The sequence below is a fragment of the Oncorhynchus masou genome, chromosome 31 (genome assembly GCF_036934945.1).
Source record: "Oncorhynchus masou masou isolate Uvic2021 chromosome 31, UVic_Omas_1.1, whole genome shotgun sequence".
Lineage (NCBI taxonomy): Eukaryota > Metazoa > Chordata > Actinopteri > Salmoniformes > Salmonidae > Oncorhynchus > Oncorhynchus masou.
The window spans coordinates 18,687,531-18,707,546 of record NC_088242.1 but is presented as its reverse complement, the minus strand read 5'-3'; the positions used below and the strand labels follow the sequence as shown (position 1 = coordinate 18,707,546).

The 20,016-nt window shown below is 44.2% G+C and overlaps 1 protein-coding gene across 1 annotated transcript in view; it reads right to left on the bottom strand.

Annotated features, from left to right (window-relative positions):
* Positions 1 to 632: 632 nt before the first annotated feature.
* itga9 (integrin, alpha 9) overlaps positions 633 to 20,016 on the bottom strand; it is a 144,086-nt gene continuing 124,702 nt past the window's right edge. The window contains exons 23-28 of the mRNA XM_064950255.1: positions 15,423 to 15,530; positions 10,559 to 10,684; positions 9,797 to 9,916; positions 9,313 to 9,408; positions 5,551 to 5,670; positions 633 to 2,359 (exon numbers count right to left, since the gene is read on the bottom strand). Of these exons, the coding sequence (XP_064806327.1) occupies positions 2,261 to 2,359; positions 5,551 to 5,670; positions 9,313 to 9,408; positions 9,797 to 9,916; positions 10,559 to 10,684; positions 15,423 to 15,530 (669 nt within the window). The 3' untranslated portion in view covers positions 633 to 2,260. The remainder of the gene's footprint in view (positions 2,360 to 5,550; positions 5,671 to 9,312; positions 9,409 to 9,796; positions 9,917 to 10,558; positions 10,685 to 15,422; positions 15,531 to 20,016) is intronic.

Sequence of the window (20,016 nt, the reverse complement as noted above, 5' to 3'; positions counted from 1 at the left end):
AGCATGGCATTCACGATAAACACGGCATTCACGGTAAGCACGGCATTCGCGGTAAACACGGTAAACACGGCATTCACGGTAAACACGGCATTCACTGTAAACACGGCATTCACGGTAAGCACGGCATTCACGGCAAGCACGGCATTCACGGCATTCACGGCAAACACGGCATTCACGGTAAGCACGGCATTCACGGTAAACACGACATTCACGGTAAACACGGCATTCACGGTAAGCACGGCATTCACGGTTAACACGGCATTCACGGTAAGCACGGCATTCACGGTAAACACGCATTCACTGTAAGCACGGCATTCACAGCATTCACGGTAAACACGGCATTCACGGTAAACACGGCATTCACGGTAAACACGGCATTCACGGTAAACACGGCATTCACGGTAAACACGGCATTCACGGTAAACACGGCATTCACGGTAAGCACGGCATTCACGGTAAGCACGTCAATCACGGTAAACACGGCATTCACGGTAAACACGGCATTCACGGTAAACACGGCATTCACGGCATTCACGGTAAGCACGTCAATCACGGTAAACACGGCATTCACGGTAAGCACGGCATTCACGGTAAACACGGCATTCATGGTTAGCACGGCATTCACAGTAAACACGGCATTCACGGTAAGCACGGCATTCACGGTAAGCACGGCATTCACGGTAAGCACGGCATTCACGGTAAGCACGGCATTCACGGTAAACACGGCATTCACGGTAAGCACGGCATTCACGGTAAACACAGCATTCCCGGTAAACACAGCATTCACGGTAAACACAGCATTCACGGTAAACACAGCATGTCGGCTTTACATTTCTAGCAAGCAATCTGTAACGCTTCAGTCATACAGACTGAATAGAGCTCTAACTGTAAATTAAATGCTCTAGCTACAGTGGTGTTGGTGATGTCTGCATCTGGACCATGGGTTACTTGGTAATTGATGAGGTGAGTTTCCTCTTTACTATATAAAGCGCTTTGAGGGTCTGGAAAAGCGTTACATATACAATCAATTAAAAACGTATTAGAACTCTTTTGCTTGGTTATCAGCATTTCTTCATGACAATGACAACTTCGATGTGTGCCAAAAATATAGCTCTGTTTATGGTGAAGGGAAGGTCTACACATAAAAATAGAATGTTGACTTGAATGGGAATGTCCGCTCTAATAGTTATATTTATATGGGCTTTCATAGGACTTGCTTTGGCTGGTTGCCATATAGATATCTAAGGGAGAAGGATATGTGTGAGATATTCAAGAGATATTTGTGAGCAGGAAACAGTACAGAATTATATACTATACTCATATACTATACTATAGATTATCTTTGGCCTCAAAAAGAAAGGATAAACTTTGGAAACATAGCATCAACTCTTCTTATCAACTCGGACATCAGTGCTTTAAAGAAAAACATATAGATATGCTTACATTAGACTTCAAAAACCCCAACCAACCCTTTCTCGAAGCCCCAATTTAATACAATATGGCTATAATATGTATAAAAATAAATTTTTGCTACTATTAAAACAGAGCCCTGAGGGTTTTCATGGTCTTGTCTGATAATATCTGTCATTTCCACTTCCTGTCACAGGACATCAATCTCCTTGGGTGAATTCAGGGACGTGAAGCACTCTGAACGTTGCAGATAGAAATAGAATGAATAGAGCTGATGCAATTCCCTATTCGTATATATGACAATCATTTCTGTTCTGCACAATATATTTCTATCTATGTTACAGCCTTCTGAACAGGCCCTTTCTTTCTTTACCAGTTCCATTCTGTTCTTTTCTGTTGGCAGGGAGTTACCTCCATATATTTGACTGTCAGGAAGTTATCTCCATAAGCTCCATTGTGACTAATTCAATTCTATTGCGAGTGTTGTTTTCATTTGGCACAAAACGGAAGAAAACAAACAGGAAAAGACTCATTGGGCTTGTCAAATAAAAACGCTAATTTCCATTTTCTGTTGCACTGAATTAGGGTCCTAATGAATACGACCCTAGCAAGCCACACCAACCATCACCTCAGATGTCTGTTCGTTCGTTTCCTCAATCCCCAGTCCCCCACCCACTAAAATGTCAGGTCTCCCTCCGAAAAATCCGGAGAATATTTTTTTCTCTTCCACATATGGAAGATTGAAGGGCCCTTTGTCCTGATTGGCTGGCTGTGGTGAAAGCCCCCAGCTCATTGGATCCACCATTGACCCAATCCCCAATTCCTGTGCTCTCATTGGCTTCTCTGTCTCTCAGTGGTTCTTTTCCACCCAATCCCAGCTCTCGTCACTGTCCTTCCTGTTTTTCTCTGCCTCAATGATTTCCCGGTAGCGCCGGCGGAAGAAACCCATCTGGGAAAAGGGGAAGGAGAGGAGGATGACAAGGAGAGGGGGAGAGAATAAAACCACTTGTTGTTAGCTCAGGGTCAGTGGTGAGGTGTAGTGGCCAGATGTTTAACCTGTTAAGATGTACACGTCTCTATTCCATTATCTCTGCTCATATGGGCATCAACAATCAACAGTTTCTAGAATCTCAGGTGCAAAGGTTAGGGAGTGAGATGGACCTATGGCCAGATGTTTGACTCATGACAGTTGTTCTTAGGGTCAGCGGTTTCATATTGTTTGTATGTACGGTATTATATACTGTAGGACAGTGAAAGACTGACAGTAAAGGTAGGAGGAAAGGGTGTGCTAGCAGTGGGTCGGATTCAAACCCTCGCTTGCACTGGTGCATGCATCCCTGAGGCAGTGGCTTAGACCGCTAGACCACTCCAGGAGCCATCGTAGGCAGTTGTTCTAAGGGCCAATGGGAAGGAGCATTTGCCAGTGAGGTGGACCTACGGCCAGATGTTTGACCTGCTAAGATTTACCAGTCTCTATTACACTGGCCACCAGGCAGCAACCACCAGGATAGAACCACATTGAATGAAGTTCCAGGCTTCCTTTGCTGGAGATGCACTGTTGAGGCCCTTTGCTCCATTAGGAGCTCAAAGTGAGCTTCCGGGCCCTGCTGTTGTGGTGTCTTCCTTGTGCTTCTCATTTTTTATATAGTTTTATGCAGTTTCTACTATTCTAAATGTTTTATTTGATGATGATGTGCCGATTGTATGTGGTACTGTCATTATGGTATGGTATGTTGTCTTTTCTCTCTCGCATTGATTTCATTCATATATCTCGATTGACCAGACCGTTTATTGATACAGACCTTTAGGCTGCGTCTCAAATGGCACCCTATTTCCGACAGATGTAGGATCTTAATTTGAGCCAGTTTGCTACAGCAGAAAAATAATCCTGTAGCAACATGAAACTGAATTATTATGTGGATTATAATTAATGGAATTTTTTTTAGGGGTTGATACAGTTTGTGGAAATTCTACAAACTTTAGAAGCCTTTTTTGAACCTTGAATAGACTACAAGTTTGCATTTCCTGCTGGCAGGAAAATTCTCAGCAACAAAAGAGTGATCATATTAAGATCTTACATACAGTATGTACATACAGTATTGCACTACTTCTGACCAGAGCCCTATGGGATTCCCTATGGACCCTGGTCAAAAGTGGAGCACTATATAGGAAATAGGGTGCCATTTGGGACACCTCTGCCTCTCAGGAATTTCCAGAAAAAGGGAAATAGTGGACATGGCGCTTGTAAGAGGGGTTTATTTTGGCAGGGTGCAAGGACCTGGGCAAAGGGAGGGGGGATGGCTGGTGTCTCACACACACACACACACACACACACACACACACACACACACACACACACACACACACACACACACACACACACACACACACACACACACACACACACACACAGAGGATATCCCAGGACCAACATTCCAGGGTTTAGTCATGGTATTCCCAGTGGGAAAAAAATAAGGGAGTAGGAAAAGAGGAAAAGAATAGGAGTTTTGTGTGAAGAGAATTAAGGAGGGGGGGGCCTCTGGACATCAGTGTGATTGCCATTTCCCCTTTCTTTCATGTGTGTAGTATGGTGTGTGTGTTTGACTGTGTGTGTGTGTGTGTGCTTGACTGTGTGTGTGTGTGTGTACGTGGTATGTATGGTTGGTGTAAATTATAGTGAGTTCCCTGTATTGTTCCTGGGATGGTTGTTAAAGACTGGCCAAGAGCACCTCCCCTGTGACTGACTGCATGCCGCTCGAATCCAAGAGAAGCAGCACTTCACAACTGGACTCTGTGTGAACCAATCTCTGGACAACGTAGCACTGACAAAGGCTTGATGGCTGAAATGTGTTCATTGCGACTGCTGGTAATAATTCAAAGTCATACTTTATTTGAGAGTGCTGGCTGTCTTTTTCAGAAGAAATGTAGCACTGCCACAGACAAACCAAGAGGCTCTACACAAATTGCCTAATGCAGCTTGTTGTTTAACGAGCTTACGCATTAGCATGGGGAGAAAATGTTCCTCTGACAATATGCCAAATGACATCAGCCAATGATGGCGACATTATACCAGGGCTCTCCGACCCTGTTCCTGGAGAGCTACAGTCATGTAGGTTTTTGCTCCAACCCTAATCTAGCGCACCTGATTCTAATAATTAGCTGGTTGATAAACTGAATCATTTTAGTTACAACTGGGTTTGGCGTGAAAACCTACAGGAGGGTAGCTCTCCAGGAACAGGGTTGGAGTGAAAACCTACTGGAGGGTAGTTCTCCAGGAACAGGGTTGGAGTGAAAACCTACAGGAGGGTAGTTCTCCAGGAACAGGGTTGGAGTGAAAACCTACTGGAGGGTAGCTCTCCAGGAACAGGGTTGGAGTGAAAACCTACTGGAGGGTAGTTCTCCAGGAACAGGGTTGGAGTGAAAACCTACTGGAGGGTAGTTCTCCAGGAACAGGGTTGGAGTGAAAACCTACTGGAGGGTAGTTCTCCAGGAACAGGGTTGGAGTGAAAACCTACTGGAGGGTAGCTCTCCAGGAACAGGGTTGGAGTGAAAACCTACTGGAGGGTAGTTCTCCAGGAACAGGGTTGGAGTGAAAACCTACTGGAGGGTAGTTCTCCAGGAACAGGGTTGGAGTGAAAACCTACTGGAGGGTAGTTCTCCAGGAACAGGGTTGGAGTGAAAACCTACTGGAGGGTAGTTCTCCAGGAACAGGGTTGGGGAGCCCTACATTATACATTACCATGACACAACCTACAGCAATTAAAGATAGTGCCATTAAGTGGTGAGGAAACTAATTATGTAAATTAGAGATAATTATGATAATTATCATAGGAAAAATGTGTCAAATTAGTAAATGACAGTGTACAGTCCTTAATGAACCCAGCCTTGATTACTTTCTGTTAGAATTTGGAGTTGTGGTTAACGTTTTGACCTGGATACAGGTCAACCAGAGTTGGAGGCTACAGTGTAGACTAGAGCACGATGAGGGTGTGTTTGCCAGTTAGAGGGGATGTTTTGCCCGGCTATAGTCTAAAACAATATGAGGGACAAACACCTCCCAATAACAACGCAATAACCAAGTATAGTCCATACTATTCGCTGTACTGCAGAAGACAATGTGTGTGTGTGTGTGTGTGTTACCTTCCAGAGCAGCACAGCCAGCAGTAGGAAGATGAGTATTCCCACCAGCAGGCTGATGGCAATGATCCAACCAACAACATAGCCCCTTGGCTCCTGGCTGTGGAGCGCCTCGAACACCAGCTGCAACACAATAAGAATACAGTCAAGCATCAAACAGACACACAGAGACATCCAGCCAACCACTTAGCCCATCGGCTCCTGGAACACCACCTAAAACACAACAAGAAGACAAATAGACTTAGACGTACAGACACAACAAGATTACAGTCAAACACAAATATATACACTAACACTAATCTGGAAAATATGAATTTTTCCCCAAATATTATGTATACCTACAACTATGCTAACTTTCCTGAGTGATGGAAATGTGAAAGATGGGAAATTCTAGGCTACAGACAAGATTACATTGGAAACATAGATAAATACTGTACACAAACCAAGATCACATTACAACACAGACAGACACACGGATACAGAGACGAGTTTAAAATAAAACCCAGAGACCTGCTCACCTGTGTCTCATTATCTAGAAATACCAAAGATCCAAAGCTCTCTATGAGAACTGTATCAGTCTATATCTGACAGACAAACCAGACCACGGAAGACATTCCCATTGGACTGTGGCCGAATCCCAAAGGGCACCCTGTTCCCTAACGAGTGCACAAATTTTGACCAGGGCCCAATCAGAGCTGGTCAAAAGTAGTGCACTATGTAGGGAATAGGGTGCTATTTGGGATGTAGGCACAGTGGGAATATCTTCTACGGTCTGGTGGAGTTTAAGAGAATCAAATGTTATATGTCACATACACATATTTAGCAGATGTTATTGCAGTTGTAGTGAAATGCTTGTGTTGCTAGCTGCAACAGTGCAGTAGCATCTAACAATTCACAACAATACACACAAATCTAAAAGTAAAAGAATGGAATTAAGAAATATTTTAAATATTAGGACGATCAGTGTCGGAGTGGCATTGACTAAAATACAGTAGAATAGAATACAGTATATACATGAGTAAAGCAGTATGTAAACATTATTAAAGTGGCTAGTGTTCCATTATTAAAGTGACCAGTGATTCCATGTCTATGTATATAAGGCAGCAGCCTCTAAGGTGCAGGGTTGAATGACGACTGCATGATGATGCCATTTCCTGGTTGATAATAGTGTCTGCTGTGAAATGTCTTACTTTTTAAACAGGCTCACGGGAAGTTCCTTTTTGGAACAATAGTGAGAGTATTACTTGGTCTCTGTCCCAAATGGCACCCTATTCCATTTAAAGTGCACTACTTTTGACCAGAGCCCTATGGGTCTGTACATGATAGTCAAAAGTAGTGTGCACTACAGGGAATAGGGTGCCATTTGGAATGCAAGCTTGGCTGTGTCAGAGACTGGAATGTCTGGAGGACTATTCCAAGGTGACTTTTAAAAAGAGTTGGATGAAGCAAGAATGTCTGAGAAAGATAGAGGATCCCATGGCGTTATATGATTTCAAATCAATCATACATTTGCAGCATTCTTGTTCTAATCTAAGAAAATAGTTGAATATTCTGTTGCATAAAATACCTGTTACCCATCTACATTTGAAGTGTTTAGTTATTTCATTGTACATGTGAACGTATTTCAAAACATGAATCAAATCAATCCTACTATTGCATCATCCTCACACATTAAGGCCACAGATAATATTGTGCTGCACATTATGTGATACGAATCAAAATTGGAGCTATGTTTATAGCCATTTCAGTGTATATGACATGAGATTTTAAAACAACATTGAAACTACTGTATAGCCAGCTCATTTATGAATTTAAGAGAACTGGTTTGTTAAATTCAATGGGGCGGCAGGGTAGACTAGTGGTTAGAGCATTGGACTAGTAACCGAAAGGTTGCAAGTTCAAATCCCCGAGCTGACAAGGTACAAAATCTGTCGTTCTGCCCCTGAACAGGCAGTTAACCCACTGTTCCTAGGCCGTCATTGAAAATAAGAATTTGTTCTTAACTGACTTGCCTAGTAAAATAAAGGTAAAAAAAAAACATTCTCAGTCTGAACAAACAGACCGTCTGATCCCACTATAAATTATAGGTCTAAGTCATTTTTGCCTGCTTCCCATGACATTAATTCACAATGACCCACTAAATCATCTGTGTTTACTCTGACAAAATCCTTAGTTGACTTAACTCTTCATAATTTAGCTAAGTGCCAACCTCCAAGTCCAGAGAGGGAGTGAGCCTAAATATTGTCTCTGGAGGGGAGACGTGGTCTCAAACACGCGCAAACACACTACTATAGGTGGCAACCAGACAGTGTGTGTTTGTGTCTGTGCTTGATTGAGATTGCCTGGCTTAATGGACCAATTGAACTGCAAAGCACGCCCATCTGACACTCCAGGCAGGCTAGAGCAAACAATGAAAATATGTAAGAAAGATCAGCCATAGTGTTTGAACCCAGGGCAGGAAACCCTTCTACTGTCCCTCCATCCTAGACATCAGGCTTCCACAATAACACACCATTCCAACTGGAATATATGGTGCATAGCGAAAAGGAAAATGACCATGAAATATGGAAGAATTTCACCTCTTTAAACTGTAACGTGTTCCGTTAAGAATACTGTCAGGATACGTCCCAAATGGCACCCTATTCCTGATATCGTGCACTACTTCTGTGATTAAAAGTACGAGCATTTGGGAAGCCATTTGGGAAGCGTCGGCAGCGTTATCAAGAGAGTTTCACCGTGTGAGACTCCAGTCCTCATGGGATAAGGATGCAAATGTGGCATGAAAAACGCAACACCGGCCGAACAACAGACAGAGAAGACAGAGACCCAGAAGGTGACTAGGATAAATCTTCTTTAACTGTCACTCCTCCTGAACGCTTTCCCACATTTGTAAAAAAAAATCCATTGTGGAATTCTGCCTTCTGTCATTACGAATGCCAAATCACTTGCGTATGTACAATGGGAACGTATGTTACATTCTGATCTGTACTCTGACTGACTCCAGCTGAGTTTGTGCTGAGCTAACAACGTTGATAAAATGTCTACGCCTACGGGTACTAAAACTTAAGGAACCATTTAAGGCGAGTCTTCCATTGCTGAGCTTTATAACTCAAACATTATTTTCTTCTCCCATCATTTACCAGGGCCTGTTTGCATGGCATGGGTGATAAACTAAATCTTGTCAGCTGTTGATAAGTAGCAGGCTTGCTGGGAAAAGGGCCCCATCGCAGTAAAGATAAACCAAGACTACTGCACCCCGAGGGAGCACAGGAACCTACGCCAGGAGATGGAGCTACGAGCTGGGGCCTGGAGGTCATCAATATAATCAGCTGAGAGGATCTGGGATGAGGGGATGCCGAGCGCTCGTCACTTCATTCCACTGGTCCACAGGCACATCCAATCACTCAACGCAAAGGCCTGCTGCCCTGTGTGAGTGTGTATGTATGTATGTATGTATGTGTGTGTGTGTGTTACCCTGCTGTCCTTGAGGACTCACCCCCCCCCCAAAATACAACCCCCATGACATCCAGGTTGAGTTGGTTTCCTGCCACCAGCTGCTCCCCAGGCTTAAATCAAGATTCAGCTTCTAGATTCACCCCTCAAGGCTGGCTGAGGTACAACACCTAATAGTATTAAACTGGCTGTCTCACTGACATCATGTTGTGTCTACTACATGCTGAAACTGATCCCCTTAAACATGCTGATTGGGTCACACATACTGTAAAGTGCTTTGCAGTAATACATCTGTGTGAGTGATGTTCTTACTGAAGTGTCTTCTGATAGGCCCTCTGGTACCTCCATGGCCCTCCCGTCCACTCTCACATTACCTCTCGTCACGAACTGGATCAACGACGAGCTGTCCTATAGGTGTGTGAGGAGAAGGGGGAGGAGGGATAAATAGAAGGTGGGCGGGGGCTTAATACAACTTCCTTCAGATCCATAATGCAATACCAATATACTTGTGTAATAACCATGTACAGTAACAATGTAATAATCATGTAATAACCGTGTAACAACCGTGTAAAAACCATGTAATAATGTAATACGTAATAACCATGTAATAACATAATAATCATATAATAACATGTAATGTCATATGTAATAACCATGTAACAATGTCATATGTAATAACCATGTAACAATGTCATATGTAATAACCATGTAATAACCATGTAACAACAATGTAATAATATGTAATAACCATGTAACAATGACATATGTAATAATCATGTAACAACCATGTGCGTACCCGATTCAGTATCTCTGTGTTTAGTAGAAGTTTCACATCTATACTGATAGCATCCTCTTTGGTCTGGGAGCCTAGAGTACATGAGATAGTTAAACATGCTCTCCCTGGCCGGTCACAATCCTGTTGGAGAGAGAGATGAGGTAGAGAGACAGTGAGAGGGGGAATTGGGAGAGAAAGAGAGAGAGCGAGCGAGATGGAGAGAGAGAGAGGAAGGATAGGGATTGAGAGAGAGAGAAAGAGACAGAGAGAGAGAGAAGGGGGAGAGGGACAGAGAGAGAAAGAAGGGGTATATAGAGCGGGAGCGCGAGAGAGAGAGAGAGAGTACGAGAGAAGGGAGAGAGAGATAGGGACACAGAGAGAGAAAGAATGGGGGATAGAGAGTGGGAGCGAGAGAGAGAGAGAGAAATGGAGAGAGATAGGGACACAGAGAGAGAAAGGGGGGATAGAGAGCAGGAGAGAGGGAAAGAGGACAGAGAGAGAAGGAAGGAGAGAGAGGTGAACAGTTGTTACACTACAACACACATCATACATCAGCAGGGGAAATACCTTCAGTGAACCCTAAAACTCCACTGACTGTGACTGTCCCAAGTGTGTGTGGAAGTGTGTGTGCATGCATCTGTATGTTTGCATGAGTGCGTCTGTGTGTGAAACTTTCTCTCTTTGTGCCTATGTGTGTGTTTCTCTCTCTGTGTCTGTGTTGTGTGTTTCGCTCTCTGTGTCTGTGTTGTGTGTTTCTCTCTGTATGTGTGTGTGTTTATTTACCAGGACCCTGCGGCCAGACTTGGTGAAGAAGGCGAAGATGGTGTGGAAGATATTCTCTCTGTCCTGGGGGATGGTACAGGGCTGGGGGTTCCTGTGGGGGGTACAGTTCCCTCGCCCCTCCGCCACCTGGGGAGATGGAGGGAGAGGGGGAGAGAGGAGGGGGAGGTTGAGGGAGGAGAGGGAGGATAGGAGTTGGAGAGAGAAATCTCTCAGAATTGTTCAACAATATACACATTCTACAAGTAAGTAATAACAGAGGAATCTCCTGAGAGCCCAATAATGTTCTTTTTAAGACCCACTGATGTTCATACAAATATATTTCTCATAATGTTAAAGGTTTAACAATATGTTTATTGGTTTAACATGATTTTTACTTGTTTTAAAAAGTACAAGGACTGGGTGCCTGTGGGACCGTCGTTGAGTGAAGACAAAAGTCTGACTCTGGTTCATTGGACTCGGCCTTCAGCTTGTAGGGGTCCCCAGGTTGTGAGCTTGAGAGTGTTGATGTGGAGACTGTCTCTGTCCCAAATGGGAACCTACTTCCTATATAGTGCTCTGGTCAAAAGTAGTACACTATATAGGGAGTAGGCTGCCATTTGGGACGCAAGCCTGTCTATCAGGCATACTGTCAGCTATTCCTGCTGATGTCCCAGGATTATGGGTCTTAGTGGTTGAGAGGAAGTTCTGTCCCCCAGCAGGAGGGCAGGAGGTGGGGATAGAAAACGGCAGACGGTGCCGCTCCCTGACAGGTTTCCCATATGGAGTGATTTAGAGCCAGGGTGGTTTATCACCACCAACCATACCCCCAGGGAACACTTCCCCTTTCCTCTCTCTGCTTACCCTTTCCTCTGCCTCCCCCCTCTCCCTCTCTACCCCCATATCTCTCTCTTTGTCGCTCTTTCTTTCTCCCCCCCACCATTTCTCTCTCTCTACTATCCCTCTTTGTCTCCCCCTGTCTTGCTCCACTGTCTCACTCCACACTCTGTTTCTCTCTCATCTCTCCCTGATCGTTCCCTTTCTCCCTCTCTCATCTCTCCCTGATCCTTCCCTTTCTCCCTCTCTCATCTCTCCCTGATCCTTCCCTTTCTCCCTCTCTCCCTGATCCTTCCCTTTCTCATCTCTCCCTGATCCTTCCCTTTCTCTCTCTCTCATCTCTCCCTGATCCTTCCCTTTCTCATCTCTCCCTGATCCTTCCCTTTCTCCCTCTCTCATCTCTCCCTGATCCTTCCCTTTCTCCCTCTCTCATCTCTCCCTGATCCTTCCCTTTCTCCCTCCTCTCATCTCTCCCTGATCCTTCCCTTTCTCCCTCCTCTCATCCCCTTTTTTGATCTCTCCATCTCTAACCAACCCCCCTCTTTCTTTCTCTCTCTCTCTCACAACCTCACCCTCTCTCTTATCCAGAAGGGGAAGTGTCCTATAACCTCTCCATTGTCTGTTTTATACCACAGCACTACCTCTCTACCCCTTCAGAGCACTATTTTATTCTATCTACAATCGCTACACTTTTATGACTTTGGGCTTGACTGTCCAGGGTATCCTGTGTTTTTGTTACTTCAATCCACTGCCTGAGAAAGAGTAATGTCTGTGACCCAAATGGCACTCTGTTCCCTATATAGGGCACTACTTTGTTGGGAATAGGATGCCATTTTGGACAGACAATATCATTCATACAGTGGGCTAACTTTACTCTGTCTGTTAGATGAGAGAGAGAGAGAGAGAGAGAGAGAGAGAGAGAGAGAGATAGAAAGAGTGAGGTGAGAGAGAATGCGAGAATGAGATAGAAAGAGAGAGAGAGAGAGAGAGAGAGAATGAGAGCGATAAAGAATGAGAGAGAGAGAGAGAAAGAGAGAGAGAGAGAGAGAGGAGAGAGAGAGAAAGAGAGAGGAGAAAGAAAGAGAGAGAGAGAGAGAGAGAGAGGAGAGAGAGAGAAAGAGAGAGGAGAAAGAAAGAGAAGAGAGACTCCCTGCTGGAAGAGAATTTAATGGTATGGAATTCTGAATAGATTGATGGTATGTTTAGTTTCTCTAGAGTAAGGACCACAGCTCATTTTGCTGTGATACATTATATCAATAAAGACATTGTTGACTCTCAAAAGCTGGTTTGTTTTACGACTGCATCATTATTGTACATGAAAAAATAATGTTGTTTCTGGCGTCAGTGTATAGCCCACCATTTGGTGCCAGACAGGTGTTGGACTAATTAACTAATGTTTATTTATTTTGTATCCATTGCTACCAGATTCTTAGTTAATACCAATCAAATCTCAGGTAAGTATAATCTTAAACCGAGCTCCTAAATAAAGGGTTACCTTGTTGTTTGTTTACACTGAAATCAATACGTTAGGGTGAATGTAAGATCATGACTGGAAATCAAACAAACTGCAACGCGCCAAGTTTTTTTGCTCGTTTTTCTTGCATGTTTATTTTGTCTGTTAATAGATGTCTGTCACGCTGAAATACAGTATAAGGAGAACATCTCACTGTAAAATCCTTATCCATATAGGACAGAGAGACTACTTATTCAGACAGTGTTAATTAACACAGACAAAGGGTGTATCCAAAATGGCACCCTATTCCCTATATAGTGCACTACTTTTGACCAGTGCCACAGTTTCTGATCGCTGTGACTCCAAATCTACGTTGGGGATGTTATAGAATAGTAGAATGATCTGCAGGTGTCCCATTACCCCCGTTTTCCCCCACCATCTCCCCGTTAGTTCCATGCAAGCTATCTGATCCTTCCAAGTGATTCCAGATGTGGTGACGCAGGGTGGGATACGGTCTGCAGTCTCTGCTCCAGTCCTCTCATTCATACAGTCAACACAATTAACAGGTTGAGCTCTCCCCTGATCTACCTATATGCAGGGGTTATGATAACACAGCACCCACTGAGGGTATGGAGTTTCTCAGCCTAAATGAGACACTGCTGTTCTGAAACAAAATGGTCGCCCAGCCAGGCTAGCTATAGTAGCTGTATCAACATTTCTTTCCCCTTTATAGATTTTTTGGGGGCCTCAAAAAGTGCCTCGCACTGTTCTAACAGGTCCTGTGTTCCATGACCCGAGACAGATAAACTAGCAGCTTGTATTAAAGTGCTTGCTACTGTGGATCCAGAGCACTCGGCCATGAAGGCAAACAAGAGTGATAGACTTCATTCTGTAGGATAAAGGCAACAAAGGATGTGGATGGCCTGTTGGTCGATAAACCAATAAATAACGCCAGAGGTACTGATGTTTGGGCGAATGGGTAAATAGTGTGGGGAGACTGCTGTTGGACATATAGACAGCGAAATAATGTTGTGGGTCTCCCCTCTGAGCCTGGTTCTTGTCTAGATATCTTCCTTTTAGGAAGTTTTTCACTAGCCTTTTGATTGCCCTTTGAAGTCCAGGCTCGGTTAAGCATTAGCATGCCTCAGTTTGGCTGGCGTCTAGCCGAACTTGGCTAGGCAAACCGAACGAATGTGCTCGCATAGTCCCTTAAAAGACCTTTGCTTGAAAAATTAGGAAAAAAGCGCCAATAGCACTATTTGTCCACTGAGATGCCGTAGCCAATATACACTTCCTCAAAATTGTTAGAATTAAACTCAAGAAATCTGTCATTCATTTTGATGTTTTTGCTGAGGAGATCTCAGTCACGCAATTTTACATCTAACTAAGATGTTTAGTGCAGTATGATGTGAGCCCGAACAGCCCCCCAAAAAACGTACCGAAGTCCAAAACAAACAAAAACGTCACAAAATACCGTCATGAGCCCTATTTGCACGGGACTAGAATTACTATAGAACGTCGGTTATGCAATTATTACCCCATCATGTCCGTTTTTCCGGTGGACGATTCGGATGGGATTAGTTTTACCAAACTGCCCCTGCAATAATTTGTTTTCCTCATTCAAAATTGACCGCTATGAAGGAAGCCTGGAGGCTCTCCAGGCGAGAAGATATTTCAAATGTCTAGGAATATGCTGATATTGACCTGATGACTTTCAGTCAAAATAATAATGCATATCAATTCACTTCCTTCAACCTGCGCAGACATTTAATTGACGTATTTTGCAATTTATCAATTCATTGGCACAATATCGTCCACTTCATTATTTAAAAGAGAAGTATGGCACTAGGAACGTTGATATGTGACAAAACAGATCATTTATCTGTAGGCCATGTGCATAGCACTTTGTTTAAGCGTCGATTTGTTCTTACCCAAACTGGGTGCTCCACCTGTTAAACTCTGTAATATCCCTTAAAACACAGGAATGATGATTCGCACAGGATAAGTATTATCAGAGGACCTGGGAGTTTTCTGAAAAACAGGTGGTTTTTAGGGCTGGGATAACAACCTTCCTGTAAAAATGAGTGACATGGCAGATTCGGACAGGACTAAAATGACGGATGTGGTGATTTGTGCTTGTGCACATAATTCCATTACCTGAGCTGCCGCAGTAAAACCGCCCCAATAGGGCTATAATATATGCACAAACTGTTTTGGCTGGGAAGCATGCGGACGCCTTTGGTGTAAAGCACTTTGTAGAATCTGCTGATGTAACAAGGACCTTATATATGAATCTGATTCATTTAATTTGATTGATAGACTGCTTTTGGATGGATGGATTGGTAAATAATGTAGATACCGGTCGATCATTTGGACAGATGGTGGGACAGGTAAAAAGACTGTTGTTGGCAGACAGGTAGGCCAGACTGAGGTACACACTTATGGTACACATCTGCCCTTTTGCCAGCCAGATGGTTGATTGATAGATAGACAGATACATACATATATAGACAGATACATACATACATAGACAGATACATACATACATACATACAGACAGACAGACAGACAGACAGACAGACAGACAGACAGACAGACCTGTGAGTCCATGATGAGGAACATGTCGGCCCCATTGCCAGCCAGCCGGTTGGGGATCCTGATGTCCACTATGGAGCCAGGGAGCCTGCTGGGGCCATTGTTGATCACCTGGAAGAAGATGAGAAAGAGGGAAATATTAGGGAGATAAATATTGTGGAGGGTAGAGAGAAATAGAAAGTCGGGGGTTAGAGAGGTAGAGAATTGAGGTTAGAGAGAGATGGTGGGGGTGGGGCCTAGCTCCACTCCCATTCCCCAGGCGCTCTCATTTGTTGACTTCTGTAACCGTAAAAGCCTTGGTTTCATGCATGTTAACATTACAAGCCTCCTCCCTACGTTTGTTTTATTCACTGCCCTAGCATACTCTGGCTTAGGAAGACCACCAAAAACCCTGAAAGTTCCATCCCTAACTATAACATTTTCCGACAAGAAAAAGTGGCTGTTCCACTGATGTCAGAAGGTGAATTCACCAATTTGTAAGTCGCTCTGGATAAGAGCGTCTGCTAAATGACTTAAATGTAAATGTAAATGTAAGATAGAACTGCCAAAGGGGGCGGAGTTGCAATCTACTGCAGGGATAGCCTGCAGAGTTCTGTCTTACTATCCAGGTCTGTGCCCAAACAATATGAGCTTCTACTTTTAAAAATCCACCTCTCCAGAAACAAGTCTCTTACCGTTGCCGTTGCCCCCAGCTGTGCCCTGGACACCATATGCGAATTGATTGCCTCCCCCATCTATCTTCAGAGTTCGTTCTGTTAGGTGACCTAAACTGGGACATGCTTAACACCCCGGCCATCCTACAATCTAAGATTGATGCTCTCAATCTCACACAAATTATTAATGAACCCACCAGGTACAACGCCAAATCCATAAACACGGCATCCTCATAGATATCATCCTAACCAACCTGCCCTCCAAATACACCCCCTCTGTCTTCAACCAGGATCTCAGCGATCACTGCCTCATTGCCTGCATCCATAATGGGTCTGCGGTCAAGCGACCACCCCTCATCACTGTGAAACGCTCCCTAAAACACTTCTGCGAGCAGGCCTTTCTAATCGACCTGGCCCGGGTATCCTGGAAGGACATTGACCTCAATCCATCAGTAGAGGACGCCTGGTTGTTCTTTAAAAGTGCTTTCCTCCTTAAGCCTACCCCCTACTTTTTCGAATATTCTGTTAAAAATCGCGCAACATTTCAGCGTCCTGCTACTCATGCCAGGAATATAGTATATGCATATGATTAGTATGTGTGCATAGACAACACTCTGACGTTTCTAAAACTGGTTAAATCACGGCTGTGAGTATAACAGAGCCTGTGTTTCATCGAAAAGCGCAAGAAAAACTGATCACTGAAAACTGGAAAAAGTATCAATGCGCCACTTGCATGTATTGTTAATGGGAAACCAAATTCCATAGGGCTGAGATTGCAAGTCCTACAGCTTCCACACGATGTCGCCAGTCTTGTCAATTGCCTGGGCTTTGTTTCTTGGTCAAACGAGTAAGAGAGAGCCCATTCCTTCCGGTCTCCGACAGGATGTTTTGGAGGAGAAATTTTCGACCATGAGTTCAAGACGTGGAGCTATTGAATACACATCGCCCCGTGATCAATTTGATAGATTATTAACGTTTACTAATACCTAAAGTTGGATTACAAAAGTATTTCGAAGTGTTTTGTGAAAGTTTATCATCAACTTTTTTAATTTAAAAAAATTACATTGCGTTTTAAAACGTTGTTGTTTCCTGGATCACACTTTTCATAGATCAATATTTAGGGTATATATGGACCGATTTAATCGAAAAAAAGACCCAATAGTGATGTTTATGGGACATATAGGAGTGCCAACAAAGAATCTCGTCAAAGGTAATGAATGTTTAATATTTTATTTCTGCGTTTTGTGTAGCGCCGGCTACGCTAATTCATTTTTCTACGGCTGACCATGCTTTCCACCTGGCTGCCCTGACCCCAGTCAACAGCCCTGCACCCCTCACTGCAACTTGCCCAAGCCTCCCCATTTCTCCTTCACCCAAATCCAGATAGCTGATGTTCTGAAAGAGCTGCAAAATCTGGACTCCTACAAATCAGCAGGGCTAGACAATCTGGACCATCTCTGAAATTGTTGCAACCCCTATTACTAGCTTGTTCAACCTCTCTTTTGTATCATCTGAGATCCCCAAAGATTGGAAAGCTGCCGTGTTCATCCCCCTCTTCAAAGGGAGAGACACTCTAGACCCAAACTGCTACAGACCTATATCTATCCCACCATGCCTTTCTAAGGTCTTCGAAAGCAAAGTTAACAAACAGATCACCGGCCATTTCGAATTCCACCGTACCTTCTCCGCTATGCAATCTGATTTCCAAGCTGGTATACGGGTACACCTCAGCCACGCTCAAGGTCCTAAACGATATCATAACCGTCATCAATAAGAGACAATACTGTGCAGCTCTTTTCATTGACCTGGCCAAGGCTTTCGACTCTGTCAATCACCATATTCTTATCGGCAGATTCAACAGCCGTGGCTTCTCAAAAGACTGCCTAGCCTGGTTCACCAACTACTTCTCTGACAGAGTTCAGTGTGTCAAATCGGAGGGCCTGTTGTCCAGAACTCTGGCAGTCTCAATGGGGGTGCCACAAGGTTCAATCCTCGAGCCGACTCTTTTCTCTGTATAAATCAATGTCGCTCTTGTTGCTGGTGATTCTCTGATTCTCTGATTCTCTGACGCAGATGACACCATTCTGTATACTTCTGGCCCTTCTTCGGACACTGTTAACTAACCTCCAGACGAGCTTCAAGGCCATACAACTCTCCTTCCGTGGCCTCCAACTGCTCTTAAATGCAAGCAAAACTAAATGCATACCCTTCAACCGATCGCTGCCCAAACCTACCCACCCGTCCAGCATCACTACTCTGGACGGTTCTGACTTGTATGTGGACAATTACAAATACCTAGGTGTCTGGTTAGACTGTAAACTCTCCTTCCAGACTCACATTAAGCATCTCCAATCCAAAATTAAATCTAGTATCCTTCACTCATGCTGCCTAACATACTCCAGTAAAATTTACTATCCTACCGATCCTTGACTTTGGCAATGTCATTTACAAAATAGCCTCCAACACTCTACTCAGAAAATTGGATGCAGTCTATCACAGTGCCATCTGTTATTGTCACCAAAGCCCCACATACTACCCACCACTGCAACCTGTATGCTCTCGTTGACTGGCCCTCGCTTCATATCTGTCGCCAAACCCACTGGCTCCAGGTCATCTATAAGTTGTTGCTAGGTAAAGTCCCCGCCTTAGCTCACTGGTCACCATAGCAGCAACCACCCGCAGCACGCGCTCCATCAGGTATATTGCACTGGTCACCCCCAAAGCCAATTCCTCCTCCGGTCTCCTTTTCTTCCAGTTCTCTGCTGCCAATGACTGGAACGACCTGCAAAAATCACTGAAGCTGGAGACTCATATCTCCCTCACTAGCTTTAAGCACCAGCTGTCAGAGCAGTTCACAGATCACTGCACTTGTACATAGCCAATCTGTAAATAACCCATCCAACTACCTCATCACCATATTGTTATTTATTTTGCATCCCAGTACCACTACTTACACACTCATCTTCTGCACATCTATCACCCCAGTGTTTATCCTATTTGCCATAATGTAATAATTTCACCACTATGGCCTATTTATTGCCTCACCCTCCTTATCCTACCTCATTTGCACACACTGTATATAGACTTTCTCTATTGTATTATTGACTGTATGTTTGTTTATTCCATGTGTAACTCTGTGTTGTTGTTTGTGTCGCACTGCTTTTGTAACGACGTTCTTCGTTTGTCGAAAGGGAGTCGGACCGAAATGCAGCGTGTTGGTTACTCATGTTTTTAATGGAACAAATGACGATACACAAAATAACTTAATAAATACAAAAAACAACAAACGGAACGTGAACAAATCTATACAGCCTGTCTGGTGAACACTAACACAGAGACAGGAACAATCACCCACGAAATACAAAGTGAAACCCAGGCTACCTAAATACGGTTCCCAATCAGAGACAACGAGAATCACCTGACTCTGATTGAGAACCGCCTCAGGCAGCCAAACCTATACTAAACACACCCCTAATCAGCCACAATCCCAATAACTAAAAAAAACCCACTAAGAAATACAACAAACATAAACCCATGTCACACCCTGGCCTGACCAACTAATTAACTAAAACACAAAATACTAAGACCAAGGCGTGACAGAACCCCCCCCCCCCCCCCCCCTAAGGTGCGGACTCCCGGACGCACCTCAAAACCATAGGGAGGGTCCGGGTGGGCGTCTGTCCATGGTGGCGGTTCCGGCTCGGGACGTGGACCCCACTCCATAAATGTCATAGTTCCTCCCCTTCGTGTCCTGGGATGATCCACCCTCGCCGCCGACCATGGCCGAATAGTCCTCACCCAGAACCCCACTGAACTGAGGAGCAGCTCGTGACTGAGGGGCAGCTCGGGACTGAGGGGCAGCTCGGGACTGAGGGGCAGCTCGGGACTGAGGGGCAGCTCGGGACTGAGGGGCAGCCCGGGACTGAGGGGCAGCCCAGTACTGA